This window comes from Hippopotamus amphibius, chromosome 8, assembly GCF_030028045.1.
Source record: "Hippopotamus amphibius kiboko isolate mHipAmp2 chromosome 8, mHipAmp2.hap2, whole genome shotgun sequence".
NCBI classification, from domain to species: Eukaryota; Metazoa; Chordata; class Mammalia; order Artiodactyla; family Hippopotamidae; genus Hippopotamus; species Hippopotamus amphibius.
This window is the reverse complement of record NC_080193.1, coordinates 105,124,558-105,149,224: the sequence shown is the minus strand read 5'-3', so window position 1 is coordinate 105,149,224 and position 24,667 is coordinate 105,124,558. Positions and strand designations below refer to the sequence as shown.

The 24,667-nt window shown below is 39.0% G+C and overlaps 1 protein-coding gene across 1 annotated transcript in view; it reads right to left on the bottom strand.

Moving 5' to 3' along the window:
- The window catches only part of SATB2 (SATB homeobox 2), a 181,366-nt gene that overhangs the window by 94,236 nt on the left and 62,463 nt on the right, over positions 1 to 24,667 (bottom strand). The window contains exons 4-6 of the mRNA XM_057745861.1: positions 13,452 to 13,578; positions 12,186 to 12,309; positions 223 to 325 (exon numbers count right to left, since the gene is read on the bottom strand). Of these exons, the coding sequence (XP_057601844.1) occupies positions 223 to 325; positions 12,186 to 12,309; positions 13,452 to 13,578 (354 nt within the window). The remainder of the gene's footprint in view (positions 1 to 222; positions 326 to 12,185; positions 12,310 to 13,451; positions 13,579 to 24,667) is intronic.

The window sequence follows — 24,667 nt, the reverse complement described above, 5'->3', positions numbered from 1 at the left end:
TATGTATATATGTATAACTGAATCACTTTGCTGTATACTTTGAAACTAATACAATATTATAAATCAGTTATACTTCAATTTAAAAAAAAAGAACCCTACCTTTATAAAAAAAGCATTTAAATTTTTATTAAAAATTATATCTAAATTAGCATAAATTCCCAAGAATCAACTCTTTGACCTAAGAAACTGAAAATCGGCTTCAAAAATAAAAAGTCAGTTTACCTTTAATCTTCTTGTACTTCTTATACCATCTCCCAAACTCCTGGCACTTGGTTGCTGACACGTTGGCATAATATGTGCTATTTACAATGGATGAAATCATACTCTGTAAAGAAAGAAAAAAAAAACAGTTATTTTTTCCATAAATATGAGTATTCCTTTTTAGGGACAAGAAAGGGCACATTATAGCCCACACCAATCTCCACTGTCTTTTAAATCTGAAACAGTTACCCTCCTGCAAACTAAACTATTAAACATGACTAACAAAATTTATTATCCCTTTAAATTGTATGATGATGTTGCATTCTCCAAAAAACCAACCCTAGGACAGTGTCAAAGATGGAGGGGGCAGGACACACAGATTGAATGCAAAGGGCAAGAACAGTTGTGATTTAGGAACCCAAGCAAAAGGTGAGATCAGATGCTCCTGCATCTGTAATCCAAATAATGCCTTTCAGATGTTGCTGTTCTGCTTCCAACTGCAACAAGCTTACACAGCCAAGAATCTGAGAACATCCGTGCTACACACTGCAGAACAACATTTAGGGAAATAAGTTAAATTAATATAATTTATAGAAACGTGTGATTAGCACTTGTGTGAAAATCACCAATGAAAAAATTAACAGTGCTATTTTAGAGCAGGGGAAACTAAACATAACACTTGTACTGTGTTTCAACAAAAAATGCATCAAAACTAAAACTTTCTGAGTGCTTAAGTACCTGATTCCTTCTTGCTCTTCATACTCCTCTCTCTCCTCAGCTCAACCCCTTAGCTGATTTGTTTGAAATTGCAGTTAAAAGGAAAGAGAAAGGGAGCATAATTTGACTTACCACTGAAAAATTAAAAACTATAACTGCACACCTTGAATTAAATTTCATACAGAGATATGTTTTCAGTCAATATGGCACGCTTGGACCAATATGCGTGGCAGATGCTAACTTATACCTGAAAGACTGTGATAGTACATGTGTATGGTTTCTACATAGATTTTTATTTCTGCAAGTTCTGTCTAAAAACAAATGGTCATAAACAAGTCAAGAGATCCCAATGACCTATATAAGGCTTTATATCCTGCCTTGAAATCTCATCTTTCTTAAAAAAGGTTTCCCCAGATATGGAGCAGTTGAGGGAAATCTTGGAACTTCTGATGGCATTTCAACAAAGTAGTCAACATAAAAAGGATAACAATAAATCAAGGTATTGGCAAGTTATTTACCAGGAGGTTCAAGTGCCAGCAGACAGTCCTGCATAGACTCCCATTTAAGACAGTTTCCTCTGTGAACCCACAGACTCCCTCTTTTTTAATCAGCATGCAGTACTGATGGGAGAAGGGGGGTCTTAATTCAATTCACAGAAACCTCTTTGGTTCTTTCCATACAGCAGATGGCTATCCTCCCCGCAGTTGCTGATCTCTAAGTGACAATTCTGCTCACTAAGGGGAGACAGTGAAGAGAACTCTAATTTGAAGATCTGAACACAGCCCTGAAAACACAATGAGCCAGTATCACCTGAGCGTATCACAGAACTTTCAGAGCCTTGCCTGCTGCCTCAAAGGATCAATGGAATCCTAGTCTTCTCGAGGCAGGGTTCTGCTTTGTATGTTACTAACAAAGGAGTGAAACAGTCTCTCGGCTAGCTGGGCTAGTTCCTTCCCTCTCTGGACTGAGCTTTTCTCTGCCCCAGTCTGTGAGGCCCTTGAGGACAGTGACTATGTCTATTTCTTTTTCTCTCTCCTGTGTGTCTAACACAATTCTGATGTGGGATATCTGAGTCACTGAAATATAACAGATGAAAAGGGACAAAGATGAAATTTAAAAATGCTAAATTGAAATGTCATGATAATGAAAAATTTAACATGAAAGCAGCCTAATAACAGACGCACCAGCCACTCTCGTGTATGTGAATAATTGCAAATGTACTTGTCATCTTTCTCTGTTCTTTGTTTGAATGTTACCCTCTGGAAAGGCACAGGATATACAGCCATGGCAGAAGTCAGAGCTACATCTTCTACCTCAAAGTGATCTAGAAAGCAGATTAAAATGGATAGTGTTGGGACCTCCCTGGTGGTCCAGTGGGTAAGACTCCACATTCCCAAGGCAGGGGACCCCAGTTCAATCACTGGTCAGGGAACTAGATCCCACATGCATGCTGCAACTAAGAGTCCACATGCTGCAACTAAACATGCCACAACGAAGATCTCCTATGCCACAACAAAGACCCAGTACAGCCAAAATAAATAAATAAATAAAATAAATATTTTTTAAAAATTAAACATTAGAAGAAAACAAAACAAAATGGGAAGTGTTTTAAGTGTTGCCTGGAGCTACCCCTCAACTCTTCCTGGCCCATAAGACCAGGACACAAACCCATATCACTCTGGTCCCAGATAATCCATCTTTCCCCCACTCCCTGGCCTCCCTACTTTGTCTTTGCTCCAGATGCATCTTCATTAACACTCTTGTGTTAGTGGCCAGCGTCAATCTCTGCAGCAAGAAAATGACTATTGGTTTCATCACCAGGTGGTCTTATACTAGAGTCGGGTTTACACTCATTTAAAAAGGAGGAGTTGGCAGATGTGGTATAGATACACAGTGGAATACTACTCAGCCATAAAAAAGAATGAAATCTTGCCATTTGCAACAACATGGATGGACCTTGAAGGTATTATGCTAAGTGAAATAAATCAGAGAAACACAAATGGTGTATGATTTCACTCACTGGCATCTAAAGAACAAAACAAAATAAAATAAAAATAAACTCATAGATACAGAGATCAGATTAGTGGTTACCAGAGTGGAAGAGGGTTTCAGGGTAGATGAAATTGGTGAAGGGGCTCAACTGGATGGTAACTAAACTTGTGGTGGTGATCACTTTGTAGTGTACACAGATGTCAAACAGCAAATGCAGTATATCTGAAACTTATATAATAAAATAATAATTAAAAGGTAATAGGAAAAAAAAGTTGGCTACTCAGAGACTCAGTCAAGTTTGTTCTCTTCCCCATATTATTACAAGTGAGTTCCTAACTCTACTGACCACAGAACAAAAAATAAGTAGGTTTAAGTTATGAACTGAGCAAAGGAACTGGGTAGCAAATAAAGACAGTTTCCTATAAAATGAGAAACTTTAGTCACCAGAACGGTCTCTTCAAATTTGTGGCACCTTTTATTCATATTAATTCCCTACAGGTCTTTACACTTAGTTGACCCTTAAAGTAGCTCTGATAAAAATTTTTATAATTCAACCCAAGAGAGGTTTAAAAACAGAACAGGTACATCTCGGGGATATTTCAGATGAAAGGTCATGTTATGTGTTACTATTCTGGTTTCAGTTATGAACATTCCCTAACCCTAAGTTAGACTGCTGTATTCTCACAGCCTGAATCTGAATCACTAGGCCTCAATGGAATACTCTGGACACATACTGCAAGGTCATCTTAATGTTAGTGTCAATTTACATTTAAAACATCAACATTCAATTCATTATAAACAAAACTGAAAGGGGATAACACAGACCCAGCACATGTGGACTTCTACTCTATAAGCAATAGCGTTCTCCAGAGGTCCTAGAGCACAGGGAATCTGTATCCACCACATTTCACCCACTCTACAGCCACATGTTAAAAAGAGTCACTCCTGTATATCCATGGCCTCCGCACCCAGAGATTCAAACAACTGTGGATTCAAAAATATTTAGGAAAAAAAAATTCCAGAAGTTCCAAAAAGCATAACTTGAATTTTCTGCGCATACTCCAGCAACTATTAATATAGCATTTAATTTAGAGATGACTTAAAGTATATGGGAGGATGTGCATAAGTTATATGCAAATACTACGTCGTTTTATACAAGGGACTTGAGAATTCGAGGATTCTGGTATCTGTGTGGGGATCCTGGAACCCATCTCCTGGGATACAAAGGGATGACTGTACTTTAATATCACGGAAATTGGGATGCATCTTACAATCAATAGCATCTTAGACCTGATGAGATACAGTTGCTGCAAAATGGGATGAGCAATGATTAAAATCTCTCCCACCTACCACCCTGCCAAAAAATATCTAATTTCCATTTGCTGCTTTTAAAAATATGTATATAATTTTGTAGTCTACATTCTTTTATGTTTTTCAATCATTCAAGAGCAACAATACAACTGGACTTTTAGAATACCCACACCTTTTTGATAAATGAACAAGATCTGAGTCCACTTTTTCAATCTACAATACAACCAACTTCTGAGTAATATAATGTTAATATAAAGCAATATTGATACAAATAACCCAAAAGATATGTGTGCTGTTATTTTTAACACTTAAAGGGACTATGTATTACTAAATATTAATATTTATAATTAAATAGACTAATATTAAATGACTAATAATATTGAAGTGACTTTGCATATAGTAAGCATGTTCCACTTCTCATGGTGGTGGGTTGTGAGAAAGACAGGAGGCGGACGTGTGTGATGGACAGTCTAGGCAGCCCCCTCAGGTACTTAGTCACAGTCACAAATAGCACACAGACAGTGACTGTAGACAATGCTATTTTATGAAAAATATTATGCATTAAAATAAACAGGAAGGTTTAACATGTCTTCCTAACTACAGAAAATGTTTTGAAAGTTTCAGGCTTCTTTGTAATCAATCATGAAATTTTAAATATGAAGAATGTAGATGGGGGGTAAAAATCTGTTTCCTCATTTGCAATCACTCTGACGCACCTGCTGCCTATATTTGAAAGTTATTTTTTTAACAAAATAAGGCATTTGAGGAATCAAAATATATCAGAATTAGTTACTGCAAAGTTTATTAGCTAATTTGGATTTTCTCTAAGCCAACTGCAAGAAAATATTACAGTGTTGTTATTAATACTTATTACAGCTAAGTGGAAATTACAGCTAAGTAAAATAAATTTTCTTTTAGTTCCTGAGATAAATTTTAAACTCACTTGTTTGTTTTTGACTAGCCCACAGAAGAGACGTCACCTGCTACTATAAATATGGTTCCATTTTTCAAACCGAGGGCCCAGAAACTCAAAATGAGGAAGCGCCTTGTCCAAAGTCAAATAGCAGCAGGAAGCACCACAAAGAGACACTACCACTCAGCCACACTATGTGGCTCCTGGGAAACAGTCACCAACATCTCCATCAGCTAGCACAAGCTCAAAGTGGATACTGCAACCAATTCTTTAGACAAAGCAAGAAACAAGGTGACAAAAAATAAAACAAAAAGTTTGAGCCCCTTATATGGGTTAATTAAAAAGTTTGGAATCAGAGAAAGTTAAGGAACCTAAAGGCGATTGGAAACTTAACAGGAAAAGCAAAACAATAAACACAGGTTAACATGATTTGTACCATACACTTGGAAAGACAGAGATCCGAGCATCCCCTTTTCCTCCCTGCCAGAAAAGAAAAGATAAATAATTGTGTATCTTTCGCTGTTTTCCCTTTGGCTTAGTGAGATTTGTTTGAATAGCAAAATTATACGAAGAGTAGCTAAACTGCAGATATAGAATGCACTCACTGTAAAAAAGAACATTTTAAAACCAAAGTGGATGGTTACATGTTCTGTAGGTGAGAATGCCCTGTCCGAGCAAGAAGTCGGGGGAGAAGCTGGCACCTCGTGGCCGCCCTTTACACCTTAACACGGAGGACAGAGCATGACGCAGGCAATGAATGATATAGGCACTCTTTGCTTGTTTTCAGCCTCGTCATTCTGCTTGGTAATATGTTAAATAACATATTAAACATGAGATCATAATGAAAGTCCAATTAAGGTTATAGAAAAGGGAAAAAATAATTTAGAGGAATTACTTTATCGTGAAAAATGTGTTTAATGTTACTTGGTAGCTTTCTACTATGCCTTTCCATCCACATTTCTGAGTTATGCTATCAGAATGGAAAGCTTCTGCCATTCTAGTTGAAAGAAACACCTCCTCTGGGCTGTGGAGTCTGACAAGACTCAATTCGAGAGCTCCTCCCTGAGGAGACTGCCGAATGGTTTGCTTGTCTGACAGGGGCACCCTCATCTGTAAAAGGGGAATACTGATGCCTGTCTCAGAGGCTGTAAGGATTCAGAGATGATCTGTATAGAAGGCCTAGCACACAAGATGTTGAGTCAGCAAATGCCAGCTCTCTCCTCTCCGTGCAATCATTTCAGACGGTCCTCTCAATCACCTATCAGGAATTATTTTGAAGTTGTCACTTGTGAGCCCCCTTCAACAAGAGTTCCTGAGGTTGGGCCGTGATTTGAAACAATCTTGCATGAAAATAACTGAAACGGACAGCTGGCACCTCAACACGGGACAGGATGCATCCCCACTACATACGTGAATTTAAGATTAAATGAAACAAATAGTTGACAACTGGTTAAGACAATACTGGCCCAGGCAGTTGATCAGCACATGATCAATTTGTTCTTTTCTATTGACCCAACTGGCTGCTTGATTTCACTGCCTCATTATTTTGGCATACTGTACATTTAAGTTGGTCCTTTAATGATCCCCAAGTGGGTAAGACTTGCTTAGGGTGACAGAAATCATTATCCTACAATCTATGTCTTTAAAAGACTACATAAGCACTACATCACTACCATACTGGAAAGCTAGTAACATTTTCACAGTTCAATAACTTCCATCAGTCATCTTGTTCCTCAAACATCTGGCAATAAAACCTCAACTAGGAGTACGGGACAGAGCTGCTTCAAAAACATATCTGTATGCTAAGCGAAATAAGCCAGCACAAAAGGACAAATACTCTACGATTCTACTTTTATAAGACATCTAGAACAAGCAAATTCATAGAAAGGGAAAATAGAATAGGGGTTACCAGGGGCTGCTGGGGGAGGGAAGAATGAGTAATTATTGCTTAATGGTTACAGACCTTTTGTCTGAGGGGATGAAAAGTTTTGGAAATAGATGGAGGTTGTACACCATGTAAAAGTAATTAATGCCACTGAATTGTAAACTTAAACACTGTTAAAATGATAATATCATGTATTTTTAGCCCCCCCCCCTTAAAAAAATGTTAAGCGTGACTAGAGTCGCAGAGATAATGTTAGGAAGGGAGGCGGGGGACATTGGAAGGTGCGTGCATTTACAAGCTGTCATTCCATTTGATCACCATAATAACCTATGGGGTGGTCAAGGCGGGGTACTGTTAGCTCCTCTTAGTTTAATGGGTTCAAATCCTGAGGACCTGGAGTTTTGTCTTTTAACTCTTCCTTGAGTGAAAAAAATAGTAAGCCACAGAAAGATGCGTTCATCATGTGTTCAAATTGGAACAGTTAGAGACCATTTAATAAGGGAGACCTGGGCCTACGGTACGGTAGATCAGGATGCTTGGGACAGACTATGTGGCTGATGGAAGAGGCTGGAAGTGGTGACTCGGGGACATCAGAGGAAAAGGAACAGGCTGTCAGCACTTAAACACATTTTGAAAGGTGAAATCAAAAATAAACACACAGACACAAAAACACAACCTATACTTTCCGAGCATCTGGCCAGACAGAGAACAGCTAAATCACGACGTCCTTTAAATATATACGCCTCAGCCTACAATTGTTGCCCTTTTATGGACTTTTCCAGTCTTACCTTCTGCCTGCAAGGCTGCTCTTTTGAAATATAGACCACTTAGGAATTCAACATATGAATTTTGGGAGTTCACAAACATTCAGATCAGAGCAGGTAGTAAAATATAAACTTTCACATTTTCTCTTTAGAGTAGATCTAGCATACTAATTTGGATCTCTACTATGGGATATTCAAGAAAATATACTAGCCACTGAATCATTCTTTTATGCAATTGCCAAACTTAAGTGAGGAAATACCTAATATGGTCTGGCTTGGGGAAAATAAGGGAGAATCATTTCAAAAACAGGCATCTTTTACTCATGAACTAAGAACATTTTAAATAGCCCAGTAATCTACCATTCTCCTTTAAGGTAAGTAGTAATGGGTGCTCCACTCTCTTCTTCCTAAACTGAAAGCGTCACCTCTGTCTCTCATCTTCACCACTGCATCCCTTGCCCATCGTAAAGTACTGGACTCTTAACTGGGACTCCGCTAAAGCTGGTAAAATACACTTTTAAATTACTGTTTCACCTTTTCAGAACAAAAATTCATTTTTTTTCACACTACACAGGTTGAACAAAAATGTATGAACCTATTCTATGACAACCACCAACAAAATGAGTGAGCTTATCTCTACACTGAAATGCAATCCAGCTATGCAATTTAAGTGAATAATCTGGAATGTTTCAGGGTAACAGCCATAGGATTAATGCAGGCGCCCACACTACATGCCCATGCTGGCTGAGAAGTACTACTCCAGTGAGATTTTCCATAATCACACAGCACACCAGAAGCCTAAATCAAATCTCCTCCATTCCTAAGCAATAGAACTGAGCCCCTGTTTGACTGAAAATGCACTGGGCATCAACCACCAAAGTAGTGTATTCACTGTTTCTCGTTCAAAACATTTTAGAGCTGACAAGAACACCGTAAATAATAAAGCTTTACATTTTATAAAACTTTCTAAAACATTTTAATATTGAATTCATTAAATCCATTAGAGCAGTGGCTCTCAACTAAGAGTGATTTTCCTCCCATCAAAGGACACTTGGCACTGTCTGGAGACATTTTGGTTGTCAGGGTGTGGGGGTGTGGCGGTGGGGGGATGCTACTGGCATCTAGTGGGTAGAGGTCAGGGTTGCTGCTAAACATCCTGCAATACATGGGACCGCAGGACATTCCCCCACAACAAAGAATATCCAGCCAAAAGCTCAACTGGTCCAAAGTTTAGAACTCCTGCATTAAACTAATAACTGCATGCAAGATATACATTGTGCTGAATGCTGAGAACACAGAGATAAGAGATAAGAGATGGCTTCTGCTGTTGTTGGCAGTCCATTAAGTGATGAGAACTGGCAGATAACACTGACAACACGCCGTGATAAGTACTGTGACAGGGGTGTGTCCAAAAGGCTACTTAAAGCAGAAGAAGCAACTTCTTTAACCAGAAAGTCAGGGTTCTTTACCAGCAGTGACTTTCCAGCCAGAATTTGAAAGATTTCACCAAGCAGAAGGGAGTAGTGCATGCTAGCCAAGAGAAATCACATAGCAAAAGCAAGGTAGTATCACACTGAAGGACTCCAAGGTCACCAGCACTGTGTGCAGGGGCCACCAAAGCCAGAGATTAACACAGCACATCTCCCTTAAGGACCAGTCTCATGTGGAGAAGGGAGGTTAATAATTTAACAGGTAAAGCGATTTTTACAGCATTTTAAAAAATATCAAAAGCACAGGTATATGGGGTAGAGTACGTATTACTTTGCATGCATTTTAAAAATAACACAAGAAGTTGCTCCGTTAGACTTGAAATGCTAAGGGTACTAGTTAGGTTGCTCTCACCCTTGCGAATATTTTGGTGAAGTTTGAGCACTGTTAAATGTCTGAAAACAATTAACTGCATGCTTTTGGAGCACAGAGTGGATGTAGGTAGAGGAAGGAAGTTGACTGATGGGAAATCAGGCTAGTGTCATCTTGATGGTAAACATAGGCTATGCTATGCAGTCTGTTTTTCCTACAGGCTGAGCAGGGGGAGTCGCTGGAGGCTTGCAGACGAGGAAATGGCACAATGTTAGTGTTGGAGAAGCAGGTGGCAGGAGAAAGATTATGACGCAGGATGACTTAAAATATTTCACATGAGAAGTGATGAAAGTCTAAACGAGGCAATGTCACAAAGGAGGAAGATTTTAGATAAGGAAGCTGTAGAATCCATAGTATCTAACATAAGACTGATAGAGAAGAAACTTTTTAGGTTGGACAACTAGGTGGGCAAGCAATAAGAACAGAAACGGGGGTGGGGGGGCAGGCAAAGAGCATTTTCACAGCAGGGGTAAAGATGTTCTCATGTGAACCTCAAGACAATCCTGCAAATTACATAACATACATGGATACAATCATGCCCAGTTTACAGACGAGGTTAACAAGGTTCTGAGAGTAGATGCACTTGTGCAGGATCACACATCCAGCATAAAAGAACTGCGACTCGGGAATTCCCTGGCTGTCCAGTGGTTAGGACCCAGAACTTTCAGTGCCAGAGCCTGGGTTCAATCCCACAAGCCATGCGACACAGCCAAAAAAACAAACAAAAAAAAGGGCTGAGATTAGAGCTCAGGGTACTCAGCTCCTAATGTGCATTCTTTCCATTCAGGCTGTCGAGAGCCACATTTTATAATTACAACCAAACCTAATAATCACGATAGATCAATTATGACCAAATTCCCATAGGCCTCAAAAGCCCTGGATAAAATTCTGAATTGTTGATATTAAGTTAGGAGCTTGTGCACTTCCAGGCAGAGCCCAATTTGACTTTCAAGTAAATCCAAGAGAAAATTAATTGTAACTAATTTAAAATTTAGGACAGTCAAAATTTTTTCCCTAAATTGTTCTTTGTCCAGTCCCTGTGCCTGATCTGAATAATTCAAAATATTCATTTTTAGAACTTCATAAGCAATCACATTGGAATAAATCAAAATTTTAGCAACAAGCTTTAGCACCTGTGTACATACCTACAGGTAGGTATAGAAATGGCCTCTGTGAAAGCTGTAAGCACAAAAGCAGGGACATAACTGGTGGTCAAGAAATACTAGTATCCCCTTCTGTCTAGCTACCTACCACTCAGGTGCATGCTGTCCTGATTTTTTGGAAGCAAAAATGTTAATAACAGGCTTTGTCTCATAGGATCTAAATTCCAGAATACTCTCCAAGACACATATAAACAATATTCAGTTTATACCAACAATATTGTGTCTCAGTAATAATAGCTGGTACTGTCTATGGAGTATCACTGTATGCCAGGTACTAGGCCAAGAATTTATCTGATTTATCTCATTACTCCTCATTATACGACTTAGAACTATTACTTACAAAGAAACACGCTTATAAAGATGAGGTCACAAAGGCTTGTAAGCCAGGACATGAATCCAGATCTGACTGATTCCACAATGCAAGCTCTTAACCACTAGGCTTCCTGCTGCCCCCGAAGGCTATTATCCTAGAACATAGCTCAGGACACATCAAGTTTCTATGGCTCTTGTCATCTTCCCTTGAACTTGACAGACATGTAGTCAGTCTATTGTCTTAAATCAAGTGTAACAACTCACACCAGAAAATGGATTTCCATTCATGGCTTTAAATAATGTCAACCTGAGTTCATTTCACAGCAGTTCTAAGCCACTCCCCATAGCCCCCCAAATATTCTCTCATTAGAAAAAGTGGGGCCCTCACCCATGAACACATATTGAAATGGAAGCCCTTTCTTCTGCTGTTCCTCCCTTTGATCTTTCAATCTCTTATTTTTGTGGCTTGTTTTAGTTTATAATCAGTTCAGTAAAAATAGAGTATCACTTTTTCTCATGATGCATTTTCACGTGCACAACTCACTACCAAATCTCTACAAATATGTATGAGGTAAAGATCGTCTTTCTCTGCTAGACCCAGAAAAGGGTCAATGAACAAATAAAAACATATTAAGATGGGTTTGGCATGGCTGACCCATTTCATTGACCAAGTAACACAATGACTTGGAGCCTGAGCTTTGGCAAGGGAGGTCTCAATTGGGGTGGCAACCTATCACGTGACCAGCTGAGTAAGCTTAGGTAGGCAAAGTGCTTCTCTGAGCCTTGTTTTCTTGATCCATAAAATGGAGACACTGATACCTTCCTCCTCTGACAACGTGCGAGAAGTTAAAGACTGTGAGTGTAAAGTGTTTCAATGCGACTCTCACTACATCAGAGCTCTCAATAAGTGATAAGTTCTCCTCTACAACAAAAAGCACCACAACCTCCATATTTTTTTCCACCTAGGATGTAGTGTGAATATAAATAAAAGACAGCTGTCTGAGCAGGAGTACCCCTCCTGCTAAACAGCCCACCCGTGGCTTCTTCGTTTCTCCTGAGACACTGACCTGGGAGAGAGGGCATTCTTTGGCTAATGTGCTCTGGTTCATCTCTTTGAGCAGTTCCTTTAAGGCATTGCGGACCGTGGCGTGGTTCCACTGTTCCGCAGGCAAGTCTTCCAACTTCGAACAACTGGAAAACAGAGTGAGAATGAGCGGCACGCAAACCCTTATAGCGCAGAGTACAGCAGTCACCCCCGGGTCCTGTGAAGCATTAGGAGAACCACCAAAGAACGCAGTTGAGTGTAGGCCCGAAATGAGGGAAAGGGAGCAAAACTGCTTCTCTAAGACCTTGACAGAGAACATCATGGTTTCTTTCAGTTGGTTATCACACTAAGCTGAGAAAACCAGTCACTTCAAATGCGAAGCAATGCCAATTTTTTTAAATATGATTTCTCCAATGTGCTGATAGAAATGGCACGGCAGTGTGATTATAAACCTCCACAGTTTAAATTTAATTACTGGATATTCCTAAGGTTAAATGTAAACAAATGCTTCATCAGACCTGAAGGCCTACCCTTCACCCTCAAGAGAACAATCCAGAGATGTTACTTTGCTAGCCAAAAAATAACTAAAGAAAAGACATTAAAGCATTCTGAGACAAGGACAGGAATGCTGGGTCCCTATTAAAGTGTAAATTCTCCAAAACGGATAAATTCAGAACCTTTACAGTAAAGGGCCATATTCCTTAAATCACATGACTTGCAGGCACTTTACAATATGAGACTCTGCAGAGAACCTCTAGAATCTTTAGAGGCATAATTTGTTCCGGATGCTATATCTGAAAAAAAAAAAAAAGAAATCATTCCCAGAACTTCTGCAGGCTACCAGAGAGGAAAGCAGAAGACGTCAAGTGCCAGTGCCTTCTTGGTAAGCAGGCTACATGGGCACCAAACTCACCCCTCAAACACAAGCCTGAAACAGCAGAGGTGTTTATTCTTCAAATATTTTGTGCTAAGCATTTAACCAAAGGACTCATTAAATCAGGGGCTGTGGAAAGTTCCCCTTTAAGGGCTGCAGATTTTTAATGATTTATCAAGCTTCCCCTAGGTTACCACTTCACTGCTTCTGAAAACAAAACATAAAACAGTTGGAATGTGGACTATAAAGATGCCTGGTGATGGGCCCCATCTCCCCCCTCTTCTATTTTTTTTTCCCCATTTCACCCAATGTCTAGAAACTAACAAAGACAGGATGAGCTGATCTCTGCAGTGATTCTATAATCGACGGAGCAGCTCTGAGAGTAAGGAAGGGCAGATGTTCAGAGACACCCACCTTTGTAATTGGATTTTCAACGTCACAACGTGATAGACATCTTGCAGCATGTCGGCCACTGTTGCATCGGGTGCATCTGTCACATAACTGAGGGGGAGAGGGTTCCACCTCCCCAGCTTGATTATTCCTGCACAGGGAAGAAAAACATAATAAACACATATCTGCTATTTATTAAACCCTCCCATTGTTTGTTCAATGTTAGGAAGGTCACCCAGTAGTCAACATTCAAGGCCCACTCAGAGATATTTTACAACTCAGTGCCATAGCCTATTTCTTTCTGGCTGACAACTGAGTTAACTAATCAGGAAGATGAGGATGAAAGGATGAGGTTTAATCACGGACAATCAGTTTTTTTATGTTTTCCTGTTTCTTAAATTACTTAGGAAACCATAAGGATACTTCCTTCCCCCAAAGTCTTGTTTCACAGTCTAACTTAAGACTGATGCTAAATATACCGAATCGCTGATTTCATAGACAAAAAAAAAAAAAACAGCAAGCCTTAAGTAAATATAAGATTCGGTTTTGAATTGTACAAGAAAATTCCTCTGTGTGGGCTCAGCACACACACAGTCACATCCTGGTTGTGGTGCGAATCCCAGTGCGAATAGCATTTGGAGCTGAAGAAGCAGTGAGAGTTCACTTCCAGATTCACGTTTCACCAGGCAGAGGGCTTGTTTTCCATAGCGCAATGATTGACCACAGATCAGAAATAGCAGAGATGCCTTCAAGTTCCTTTTTTTTCCTTTTTTAACTCCTCAGCTCTTTTTACAGCAATAGTGTTACCCTTTCCCTGTGGATTTCCTGCTACGTATGGTAAACACTCGTGACAATGGACAGAGAATAAAAATCCTGGTCAAATTTGAGTAGATTCATGGGACAGCTTCAGCAACATGTGGTGAAAATGCTAAGTTATTCACAAGATGGACCCATCCTATCTGGTGCACAGGGCACACGTAACATTGAGGAAGGAAAATAAAGAGAAGCCCATTTCACAAACAACACAGAGTAACAAACATTTTATTTGTAGGCTATGAAAAATCCAACGGTTCCCAGGATGTCAAAAATTGTCACACATCCAAAATAGCTATGTTTTACTGACAGAAGAAAAACAGCATTTCTATTTTTATTTTTGATAATACAGGTGAGTCCAACGACACTGTTCTTTCAAAAATGTATTTTATCATCAAAGAGAGAGAACACCTGTATACCCAAGTGAACTTTTAAAAGCTTCACAAAATGCTGCTTTATAGCTATGGGGCGAAATTCCAATAATAGGAAATGAACTTTCTGGTCAGGGCACGTTCTGTCCAAGATGAAATCAATGAATGCGCAATGCTTGACATAATGCTTGAAAACAGGGAATAAACAGAACAAAAATATTAAAATGATGCACTGTTTCAGTATTAAGATTTAACAATCTGGTGCTGAATATGCTGCAGTATAAATAGTGCCTGGACTCAGATCCAATAAAGTAACACAGCTCTCATTCATAGTACCGTATGTCTCCAGTTCTGGCTCCTTAAGTCATATTTCACTTGCCAAGAAAAGCTGTTTTCTTGTGGGGATAGTTTTCCTAACATTCTCTCTCATGACAATGAAAAGTGCACAGCACACAGCATGTAGCAGTCATGAAATGAACATCCAGGGCCCACTGGACAGCCATCCAGGAGAGGCTGGGTCTGCTTCCTTGCTTCCTTTACTCCTTCTGACATTTGAAAATACTGAAAAGATACCATGTAACATGTCTAACATATTTCCTTTTTAAAAAAATCACTCCACAATTTTAAATTCCCTTTAAAAATCATTATCGTGATAGCCCATAAACTGAGTATAGACTGACCGTCTTCTAAAGACAATATTTTATTATAAGAGATTAGAGGGAGAAAAAATGAAGTCAGCAATTGCACACCATCACAGGCAAGTAGAAGAAGCCAGTTCTGTGGGTCATTCTGGTTACTAAGAATATGAAGGTAGCATGAAGCAAATGAATCCTATAAACTGTAACGCACAACTCTAGAGGCAATTCACCCATGCTATTGCATGTCACTTGTTCATCCCTTTTTACTGTTGAGGAGTGTCTCACTGTAAGTTTTTACCACACTGCAGCCAGACGCAACAGAGTAGCTCTGAATGCTTTCATTTATATAAAATACAAGAACAGGCAAGACTCATCTATAGGAAGAGAGGTCAGAATGTGGTTACCTCTAGACAGCAGGGGCATGACTGGAAAGGGACATAAAGAGGATTTTCTAGTTTGGGCTGGTGGTTGCACGGGTATAAAAATTGTCAAAACCCATGTAACAGAACACTTAACATGTGTATATTTTACTGTATGTAAATCATACCTCAATTTTAAAAAAAGGTGGAGAGGGAAGAATCTCTCCAGGAAATGATAGACAAATCACTCTATTGAAAATAGTAATTTCTGTTTAGATAAAGTCTCTCCCTACCTTGATGAGCCGGAAGGAGCCTTGTTTGGGCTGGAATTAGACACAACACTTAACGCCTCCACAGAGAGCAGCTGCTACAGGTTGCTTTCTGCATCTTGGAAGAGAGCTGTTGGCACATGCTATTTTCAGGCATTGGGAAGTGGCCTGTGCTTTCTCTTTTTCGCACCATATTGACTAACCTGCACCTAGAAGTCATGCTCTTCGCTCAGCTACCTACCAGGATCTGCAGCTGCAAGATCTGTGAGGACAGCAATGTCCAGAGGCTGCTCTCTCCCAGCCTGGTAGGGACTTGGGATAACTCTTTTTAATAAGCCTTTCCTCCAAACAAGATCTCTGTCTAAAGTATTAACCCTCTTTGGAAATACCTTCCTGAGATACAATTCTCCTTCCCTGATATAAAATAGACAAAAATATTACTTGGGCTGGTATCAAGTGTTAATTGAGGAAATCAAAATGGGAAGCAGTACACATAGTGACAAAGAATTTCGGCTTCCAAGTCAGATGGCCTCTGTTCATATCCTGGCACCTCCACCTACTAACCATGTAACCGTAGCAAGTTACTTAATTTTTCCATACCTCAATCCTCTCATCTGTAAAATGGACAAATAAAAGTACCGCCCTCACAGGAATATTGTGCAGATTGCATGTAGAGCCCTTAGTACAGAAACTGAATATCATTAATCCCAATAATTAATCATTTACAGTAATTTAGACATTTTTAATGCCCCCTAAAAGGAAGATACAGTCAATTTATTTCAAAAATATTTACTCAAGGATGACTTTAACATCTTTCAATCTTTAATTCGGTCAAGTGCCTATAAAAGGCCCTTATTATTTTAAATCACAAAGGAAGACACTAATCACAGCCCTCCTTCTATCCCTACTCCCCTGCTCCATTCATTTCTTACATCCTGGCTCTGTAGTGTCTCCTTTCCTTTTGCCTACAAGTAGGTTCAGCCCTCTCCTACTTTAAAGCTAACAAAAACAGTACAACAACTCTTTTCCCCTCAGCGTCTCATTTTTTGGTACCATCAAAGGTACTGGAAGTGTACCTCTAATTTCTCTATCAGAACCTCATCCCTACATACATTTTCAACTCCTTTCATGAGGAAGGGGGGTTCAGCAGGGTTGGGTTACCTTGAGTAACATGGCTAGGAAATCACAGAGCCCAGATTCACTTCCAATACCATGCGCTGGCTCTTCTTAGTAGCCTGTAAGTCACACTGGTTCAAGTGTGAGGCACATCAGGAGAGAAGATCGGAAGAGAGCTTGGTTCCAAGTCTGCAAGCTTGGTTCCAACTCAGTAACACACCATGTGGGTCAGGGGTCAGGAGCAAGGCCTGGAGTCAGAGGTGAGTCCATGCCCAGCCTCTTCTGCTTGTCAGCTGCAAGACTCTGGGCAAGCTGTTTAGTTAGTCTCTCCAAGGCTCGACTTTCATTACCCGTAAGATGGGGATAAAAACAATGCCTGCTCTTTAGGGTTGCCACGAGGCTTAAACTGAGGATCAGGGTGCAGCAATGGGACTGGCACACTGTCACTGCTCGCCACACTTCAGGGGGAAATAGAGCTTTGAAAGTTCTTGGGTAAAGATGTAACACTAACAGAGCAAAGCTTCAGGATGATGAACATACACTGGGATTCAGGTGGATTAAAAGAGGGAAACATTCTGAGGGGAGAAAAAAGAGCTGAAATAATCCAGATAGGTCTATCTACTTATAACCATAACAGCTTCTTCCTGGCTCCCGCTAAGGAGGGATACAGACCCCAAGAAATGCTTCGGTACAGTGAAGGAGGACAAAGAAGGAAGAGAGGTTATGTGCCCACTGGGGATATTTGACTCACAGTGTTGGAGAAATCTCAATAAAAACAGCCTAACTGTAAGTATACAGAATTATTTCTAATGCTTACACTCCATGAGTAGGTTTTATAGCCCCAATCCACAAAATGAGGAAAACTAATGATGATTAGATAGTATTCTACACACACACACACACACACACACGCACACCCAGCCAGGCACACAGTACACGCTCAATAAATGGCAATTCCCAATTCTTCTCTGAATGTGTATCACACTCTCGCTCTGTCTGGAGTACTGATGCCAGGCATTCACTTCTAGAAATCGTACATATTTTTCAAATTCTGCACCAAGAATAATTCCAACTCTGATTAACCCAGCTTGAAGTGATTCCTTCCTCTATACAGCTGCACAATAAATGCTTAGTTGGTTTGTTTATCTTAGAAGGAACTTACTTTATCACAATATCCCTTTATGTTACTTTACAGTTTACAAAATATTTTTTCCAAACCATTAGTTTATCCCCACAAGGAGAGCAGGGGGTCAGTATTACAACTGAAAGTGAGGCGAAGATCAGAGAAGAGTGTGTCTTCAAGGACATCTGTGGGTGACAGCCAGGACTAGGCCCCGGGGCTTCATCTGACAAGTCTTCCAACTACTGGACCAATACCCTTTCTACTCAGCTCTGCCCATGTGCCAGTGCTCGACCACACAGTCACACGTTTCATGCTAAACAAAGGAACATATAAGACCAATGAGCAAACAGGGGAGAGGGCCTGAAAAGCCAGCTTCTCTGGAGAAAATCGTCTCTTTCAACAGTGCCATTTCAGACATAAACATTGTTTCCCACATCATCTTTCCTATTTCCAGAGAATTTATCATCTGCAAACATTTACAAAATGCCTGGTGCTGAGGATTATTACAGATGCAGTTTCAAGGTCTCTGAGTCGCAAATTATGGGCCTTTATTTTGGGGTTGAAATTCATACAAATGTTAACATGATTGAATTGAGCATAATATAAATAAAATTGTTTGTATCTAGACAAATCAGTTCACTAAGATACAGAGGACCCATCCACTCTTCATGTAATGCCTTTAGACCAAATAACAAAATGTAATTGTAGGTAAATTTCCCATTAGTGACACAAAATTAGGTTGGGAATGGAGGCAATTTTTGTCTAAAATTAAAAAGATGCAATAATGGAAACCAGTTTTTTACTTTCTCAATGCAGTATTCTGCCAAAGAGTGGACGCAGCACAAAAAGAAATATCAATAGCTGCTCGTGTTCATATGTATTTGTTATTTTTATCAGTTTATAACCTATTTCAGAGAAACCAAATACTCTTCTCAGTAGATGCATAATTCATATCATTAGTATTATTTACCTCTAACTATGTGAAAACAAGAGTGGTGATAATATACATTATAGTTCATCAATATTTGATTCAAGTTCTTAGAAAGTCGATCACTTCTGAGTGATAAATAAAATGTGCTGATAATATAAACAATAGAACATCAAAAGGGTTTGTATTAAGCACTAATCATTCATTTATTTAACACATTCTTCTTTTGTGTCTCCAGCATAAGTCACTAAGATACAAAGATAGCCCAATACACACTATCCCTGTAATTATGGAGCTCACAATTGAGTAGAGAAGCTTATTATTGCTAAAGACATAGCTAAGTGAAACCATTCTTAAAATAAACCAAAATGATAGTTTTATCCCCTGTACTTCAAATATAAGAAATATTTATTTCATGAAGGCCTGCAACAGATCACCTATAAAGTACAAGAGAATAATTCTCACAGTTTGTGGTGGCATAGAGACATGCTGATAAAATAGGTGTGTCCTGGGTATATTGTAGAATAAAGCCCACAAAGCAATCTGTGAGACAGGTATAGGAACCCAGCAAGATATCAGCAGCATTCCTATAGAACAGCACAATGAATAATTTTCTTTTATTTCAGGTGCATTTTAACATTAATTTTCAAAGCAAAATGAAAACGGAGCCTGGGAAAAAAATGAGACATTAGATTTAATATCTAAAGGCTAGGGTTTATATATTTCATAACTCCCTGAAAAAAATCTCAGCAAAAGAGTATCAATAAAAAAAACCCCAGTCTCAGCGTAACTAAGCCTTGGGGCTTCTGGTTAGCGCTATTATTTCCATGATACACCAACTGCTGATGAGGCCCCTTTTAAAAATAGGAGAACTCATGACATCGATTGCATCTGTTTATCCTCCTCAGAGTGGTCGTGTCCCTATGCTATAGTATATAATTTTCTGTTGTTCAGCTATGCTTTGTTAAAGAAATTAAAAACTGTCTGTCCTATATAATAAGAACATAGAATTATTTATCCATAAATCAGTTCACAGGAAATCACTACCCAGCAGTATATAATAACTCAGCCTGTGTTTCTAACCTGTGGACTGACTGTGGTATATCATCAAATTGTAGCAGCATAAAGGCATAAATTGTAGTTATTATTGAGAAACCTGTGGTGGGAATGACTTTTCAATAAGGAAAGAGAAAAAAGGCAAAACAAAAATGGTTTTTGAAATGTACATATTTTCCTTTTTAATTCATAGCGTAGCAGTACCCCAGCACAACTTATTGAAACTCTCCTACACCTTCAGCTTTGATTTTAAAGACTGTCTATATTTCAAATGTCTTGCATTGAGGCAAAAGTAAATGGTAAATGAAATAGCAATCTTCCAGCATTTTACATTATTCAAGTACCATTATAACTTATACAAATTAAGGACACCTCAAAACATACTTGCCTGGGATCTACAATATACTTAATTCTGTATTTGTAACAGTACAAAAGAAAACACCAGACAAAAATAGATGATTCGACAATTCAGAACAAATACTGAGGCTGTACTGGTTAAATGAATTTATTTAGAAATACAAATAAACAAACAGAGAAAGCTCTAACTGCAACAATTCAGGTATTACTGACAAATACAAACAAGACAGGTTTTTACTCTTCAGCACATTAACTTTAATCTTAAATCATATCTGTATCAGGAGAAATGATCATAAGGAATGTTATCAGCACTGAAAAACTGAAATATGAATTTTAGAGCACTTTCTGAATAAACTATGGTGATACACAGCTGTCTGCCAATCTTTTCTTGAGCTGACTACCCCCTTACGCTACAAAAATGTTCTACTTAAAAATATATATACAGTACCATTTGGTGCCTTGTAATTCTATACATGGTTTTTACATTTTGCAGCATAAAGATTTTGTCTCATGTAATAGATGCTGCTTCACATTTGGGAAATGTTATGTTACAACCCTGACTTTTATTAGATTATTTAATATAAGCACTAAGTAACTAGACTAAATTAATAAAGACCCTTTTGAAAAAAAAAAAGAACAAAATTATTCCACAAATTAAATAAAACTTTCTGAAGTTGGTATTTTAGAAATCTTTATTTAATTTTCAAAATTCCGATCCTTCTGAAAAACAGCCAAAATATTGGTCAGAATATGAAAAAAATATAGTTGGTGTTTAGTTATTTATTTCATAAGAGTGCCATTTAAAACTATTACATGGGGGACTAGGACAAATGAGAAAGAAAAGCGTTATGAGAAATTATCTGGGATCAGTCCTAAGCTTCTGCCACTGGTTAAGAACTATTTCATCTGGTATATATTTTCTTATTATTGTTCTCAGTTTAATCATTATCTGAAAGAGTTTAGAATTAAATGATCACTTTTGGCAGGTAACACAAACTTCTCTTCTCCTCCTTTCTACTCAGAAGTATATTTGCATAAGGAGATTTTCCTCTAGCATTTGTCCCCCTAAAGTATCTTCAATAATCAAAGACACAGGGGAAAACATATACTCTTTTAAACATGCTTTGCTGTATTCTAGCAGATGCTATTTGTAACTTATGTTTAGCCAGTGTTTCCGCATCCTCTGGGGTAAGAAGTATCCACTGAAAATCTAAAAATACAGTTATGCACATATTTCCATCTTAACTAATTACATGTATTCTTCTCAGATGGAAGCTCAAATGTTGCAACTAGTTTTCCTGAGGGCCTAGCTTTCCAGGCACCTTGTCACTAGGCTCAACACCCTTGAAAATTCTATCAACAGCATGCTCCCAATTATATTCCAGAATTGTCCTTCAGGCATATTCTGTTTCCTATAATTTAAGGTTACATAATATCTGATCTTAAGGGCAATATTATGAGGGCATGTTGGTTATCAAAGAAAATGTTGCCATATAATATGAAGGCAAAAGCTTACTCATTTATGTTGTACATTTATTTATGTTCCAACTAACCTGATTTCACAGTAATTTGTTAAGAAACTACAAAACATGGAAGCAAATATAGCTATAACAATTACAAAATGGCAACTGCTATTAGTTTGGAGAGTTTTTGTTTTGTTTTAAATTCTTGAGGGTTTCCTTTAAGAACATTTAAAAAATTTTTACTTTCAGTACATCTTCACATATACCATACTATTAAATCTAAAAAATGTACATGGTTTTCAGGTTTCAGATATTTTACATTCAAAGCAGTTCTGATGGTTCCTTGATTTCCATTTTTTGGAAATGTCATAGTTAAAAGTGCCACATCACTAATCATTAGAGAAATGCAAGTCAAAGCCACAATGAGGTATCACCTCACACTGGTCAGAAAGGCCATCATCAAAAAATCTAGATAAAATAAATGCTGGAGAGGGTGCAGAGAAAAGAGAACCCTCCTGCACTGTTGGTGGGAATGTAAATTGGTACAGCCACTATGGAAAACAGTATGGAGGGTCCTTAAAAAACTAAAAATAGAACTATCATGTGACCCAGCAATCCCACTACTGGGCATATACCCTGAGAAAACCATAATCCAAAAAGATACATGTACCATAATGTTCACTGCAGCCCTATTTACAATAGCCAGGACATGGAAGCAACCTAAATGCCCATCAACACATGAATGGATAAAGAAGATGTGGCACATATATACAATGGAATATTACTCGGCCATAAAAAGGAATGAAATTGAGGTATTTGTAGTGAGGTAGATGGACCTAGAGTCTGCCGTACAGAGCAAAGCAAGCCAGAAAGAGAAAAACAAATACCGTATGCTAACTCATATATATGGAATCTTAAAAAACGGTACTGATGAACCCAGTGACAGGGCAAGAATAAAGATGCAGATGTAGAGAATGGACTTAAGGACACGGAGTGGGGGATGAAGGAGAAGCTGGGATGAAGTGAGAGAGTAGCATTGACATATATACACCACCAAATGTAAAACAGATAGCTGGGCTTCCTAGGTGGCACAGTGGTTAAGAATCCACCTGCCAATGCAGGGGACACGGGTTCGAGCCCTGCTCCAGGAAGATCCCACATGCCGAGGAGAAACTAAGCCCGTGCGCCACAACTATTAAGCCTGCGCTTTAGAGCCCGTGAGTCACAACTATTGAGCCTATGTGCTGCAACTACTGAAGCCCACGTGCCTAGAGCCCATGCTCCACAAGAGAAGCCACGGCAATGAGGAGTCTGCGCACCACAACGAAGAGTAGCCCCCACTCACCGCAACTAAAAGAAAGCCCGTGCACAGCAAAAGGAGACCCAACACAGCCAATAAAATAAATAAATAAATTTAAAAAACAAAAACAAAAAAAACCAAATAAACAGATAGCTAATGGGAAGCTGCTGCATAAACAGGGAGATCAAGTCGATGGATGATGACTTACAGGGCTGGGATAGGGAGGGTGGGAGGCAGTCATGACAGGGAGGGGATATGGGGATATATGTATAAATACAGCTGATTCTCTCTGTTGTACAGCAAAAACTGGCACAACAGTGTAAAGCAATTATATTCCAATAAAAAGCTTAAAAGAATAAATAAAATTAAAAAAAATAAAAGCACCCAACCAAGCTTTTAATTATGGCAGTACAATTTTAATGGCTGTAATAAAGAAGCCAAAAACCCAATACATACAAGATGTGCTCTATTAGGTAAATGCTTCTTGAAGTGAATAAAAGGTAGATCTATAGTCACAACATACATGGTGATGAATAATGACAATAGTCTATTTGAGCTCCCTAAAATATTCAGCCATGTCAGAAAGACATATGAATCAATGGGCAACTAAACTATAGTAGAGACTTAGCAATTACTCCTGACAGGATCTCTAGTTATCCTATGGTAGCTGGGCTGAACAGTTACAGATGATTTGGAGGGCAAGGAAAGGTCAGAAATGGATTTCTTTTTCTCCCCATTCCCAAGAATCTGCAGTTTAATAAAGATTGTGCTGTTGAGCGTGGTCATTTTAAGTGAACGACTAGAGCATTCAAGATCAAGTTCATCCCTAGAGCAGTTGTGGGCCTCACCCGGGCTTCTGGAACAGGATCTCCAGGGTAATCTCTGGAGACGCTGAGGATGAGCCAGGTTTGGGACGCACTGCCCAGGTGTCTAGTGAAAATAAGAACCTGGAGCACAGAGAAGATCAATCCACTAATTCTCCTCAAAAGAAGGGCAGGAGACCAAGAGATACCCAGATTCCTTTTTCCAACTCACCAGCAAATATCCTCACTACTGTCGAGGAGGATAAGCAAAGAGAAAGGAGAAAGTTCTGGCAAGTGAGAAGGAAAATAGGGTTAGGAATGCATTGTAATGAAGTTACAGTTCTCCTTAAGTTTGCAGGATTTGGCATGGGCGGAATAGATAATAGCAGAAGAGGACGGTTTCCTGTACAGGCATAAACTCCAAAAACTCTTTACCTTACTTAGATTATATGCGGCCAGTAAGGCAAGGGCCATGTCAGTTTAACTGTTTCATACAACCCTGGCTACAGCCCCATACGCATGAGGATGCCTAAAATACGGTGTGTGTGTGACAGTCACGAAACGAGCCACTTTGTCTGAAAAGAGCAGCAGACTGGGAATCGGGATATCCAGGTCTGATCTTGAATCTGCCTCTTGTTGGCTGT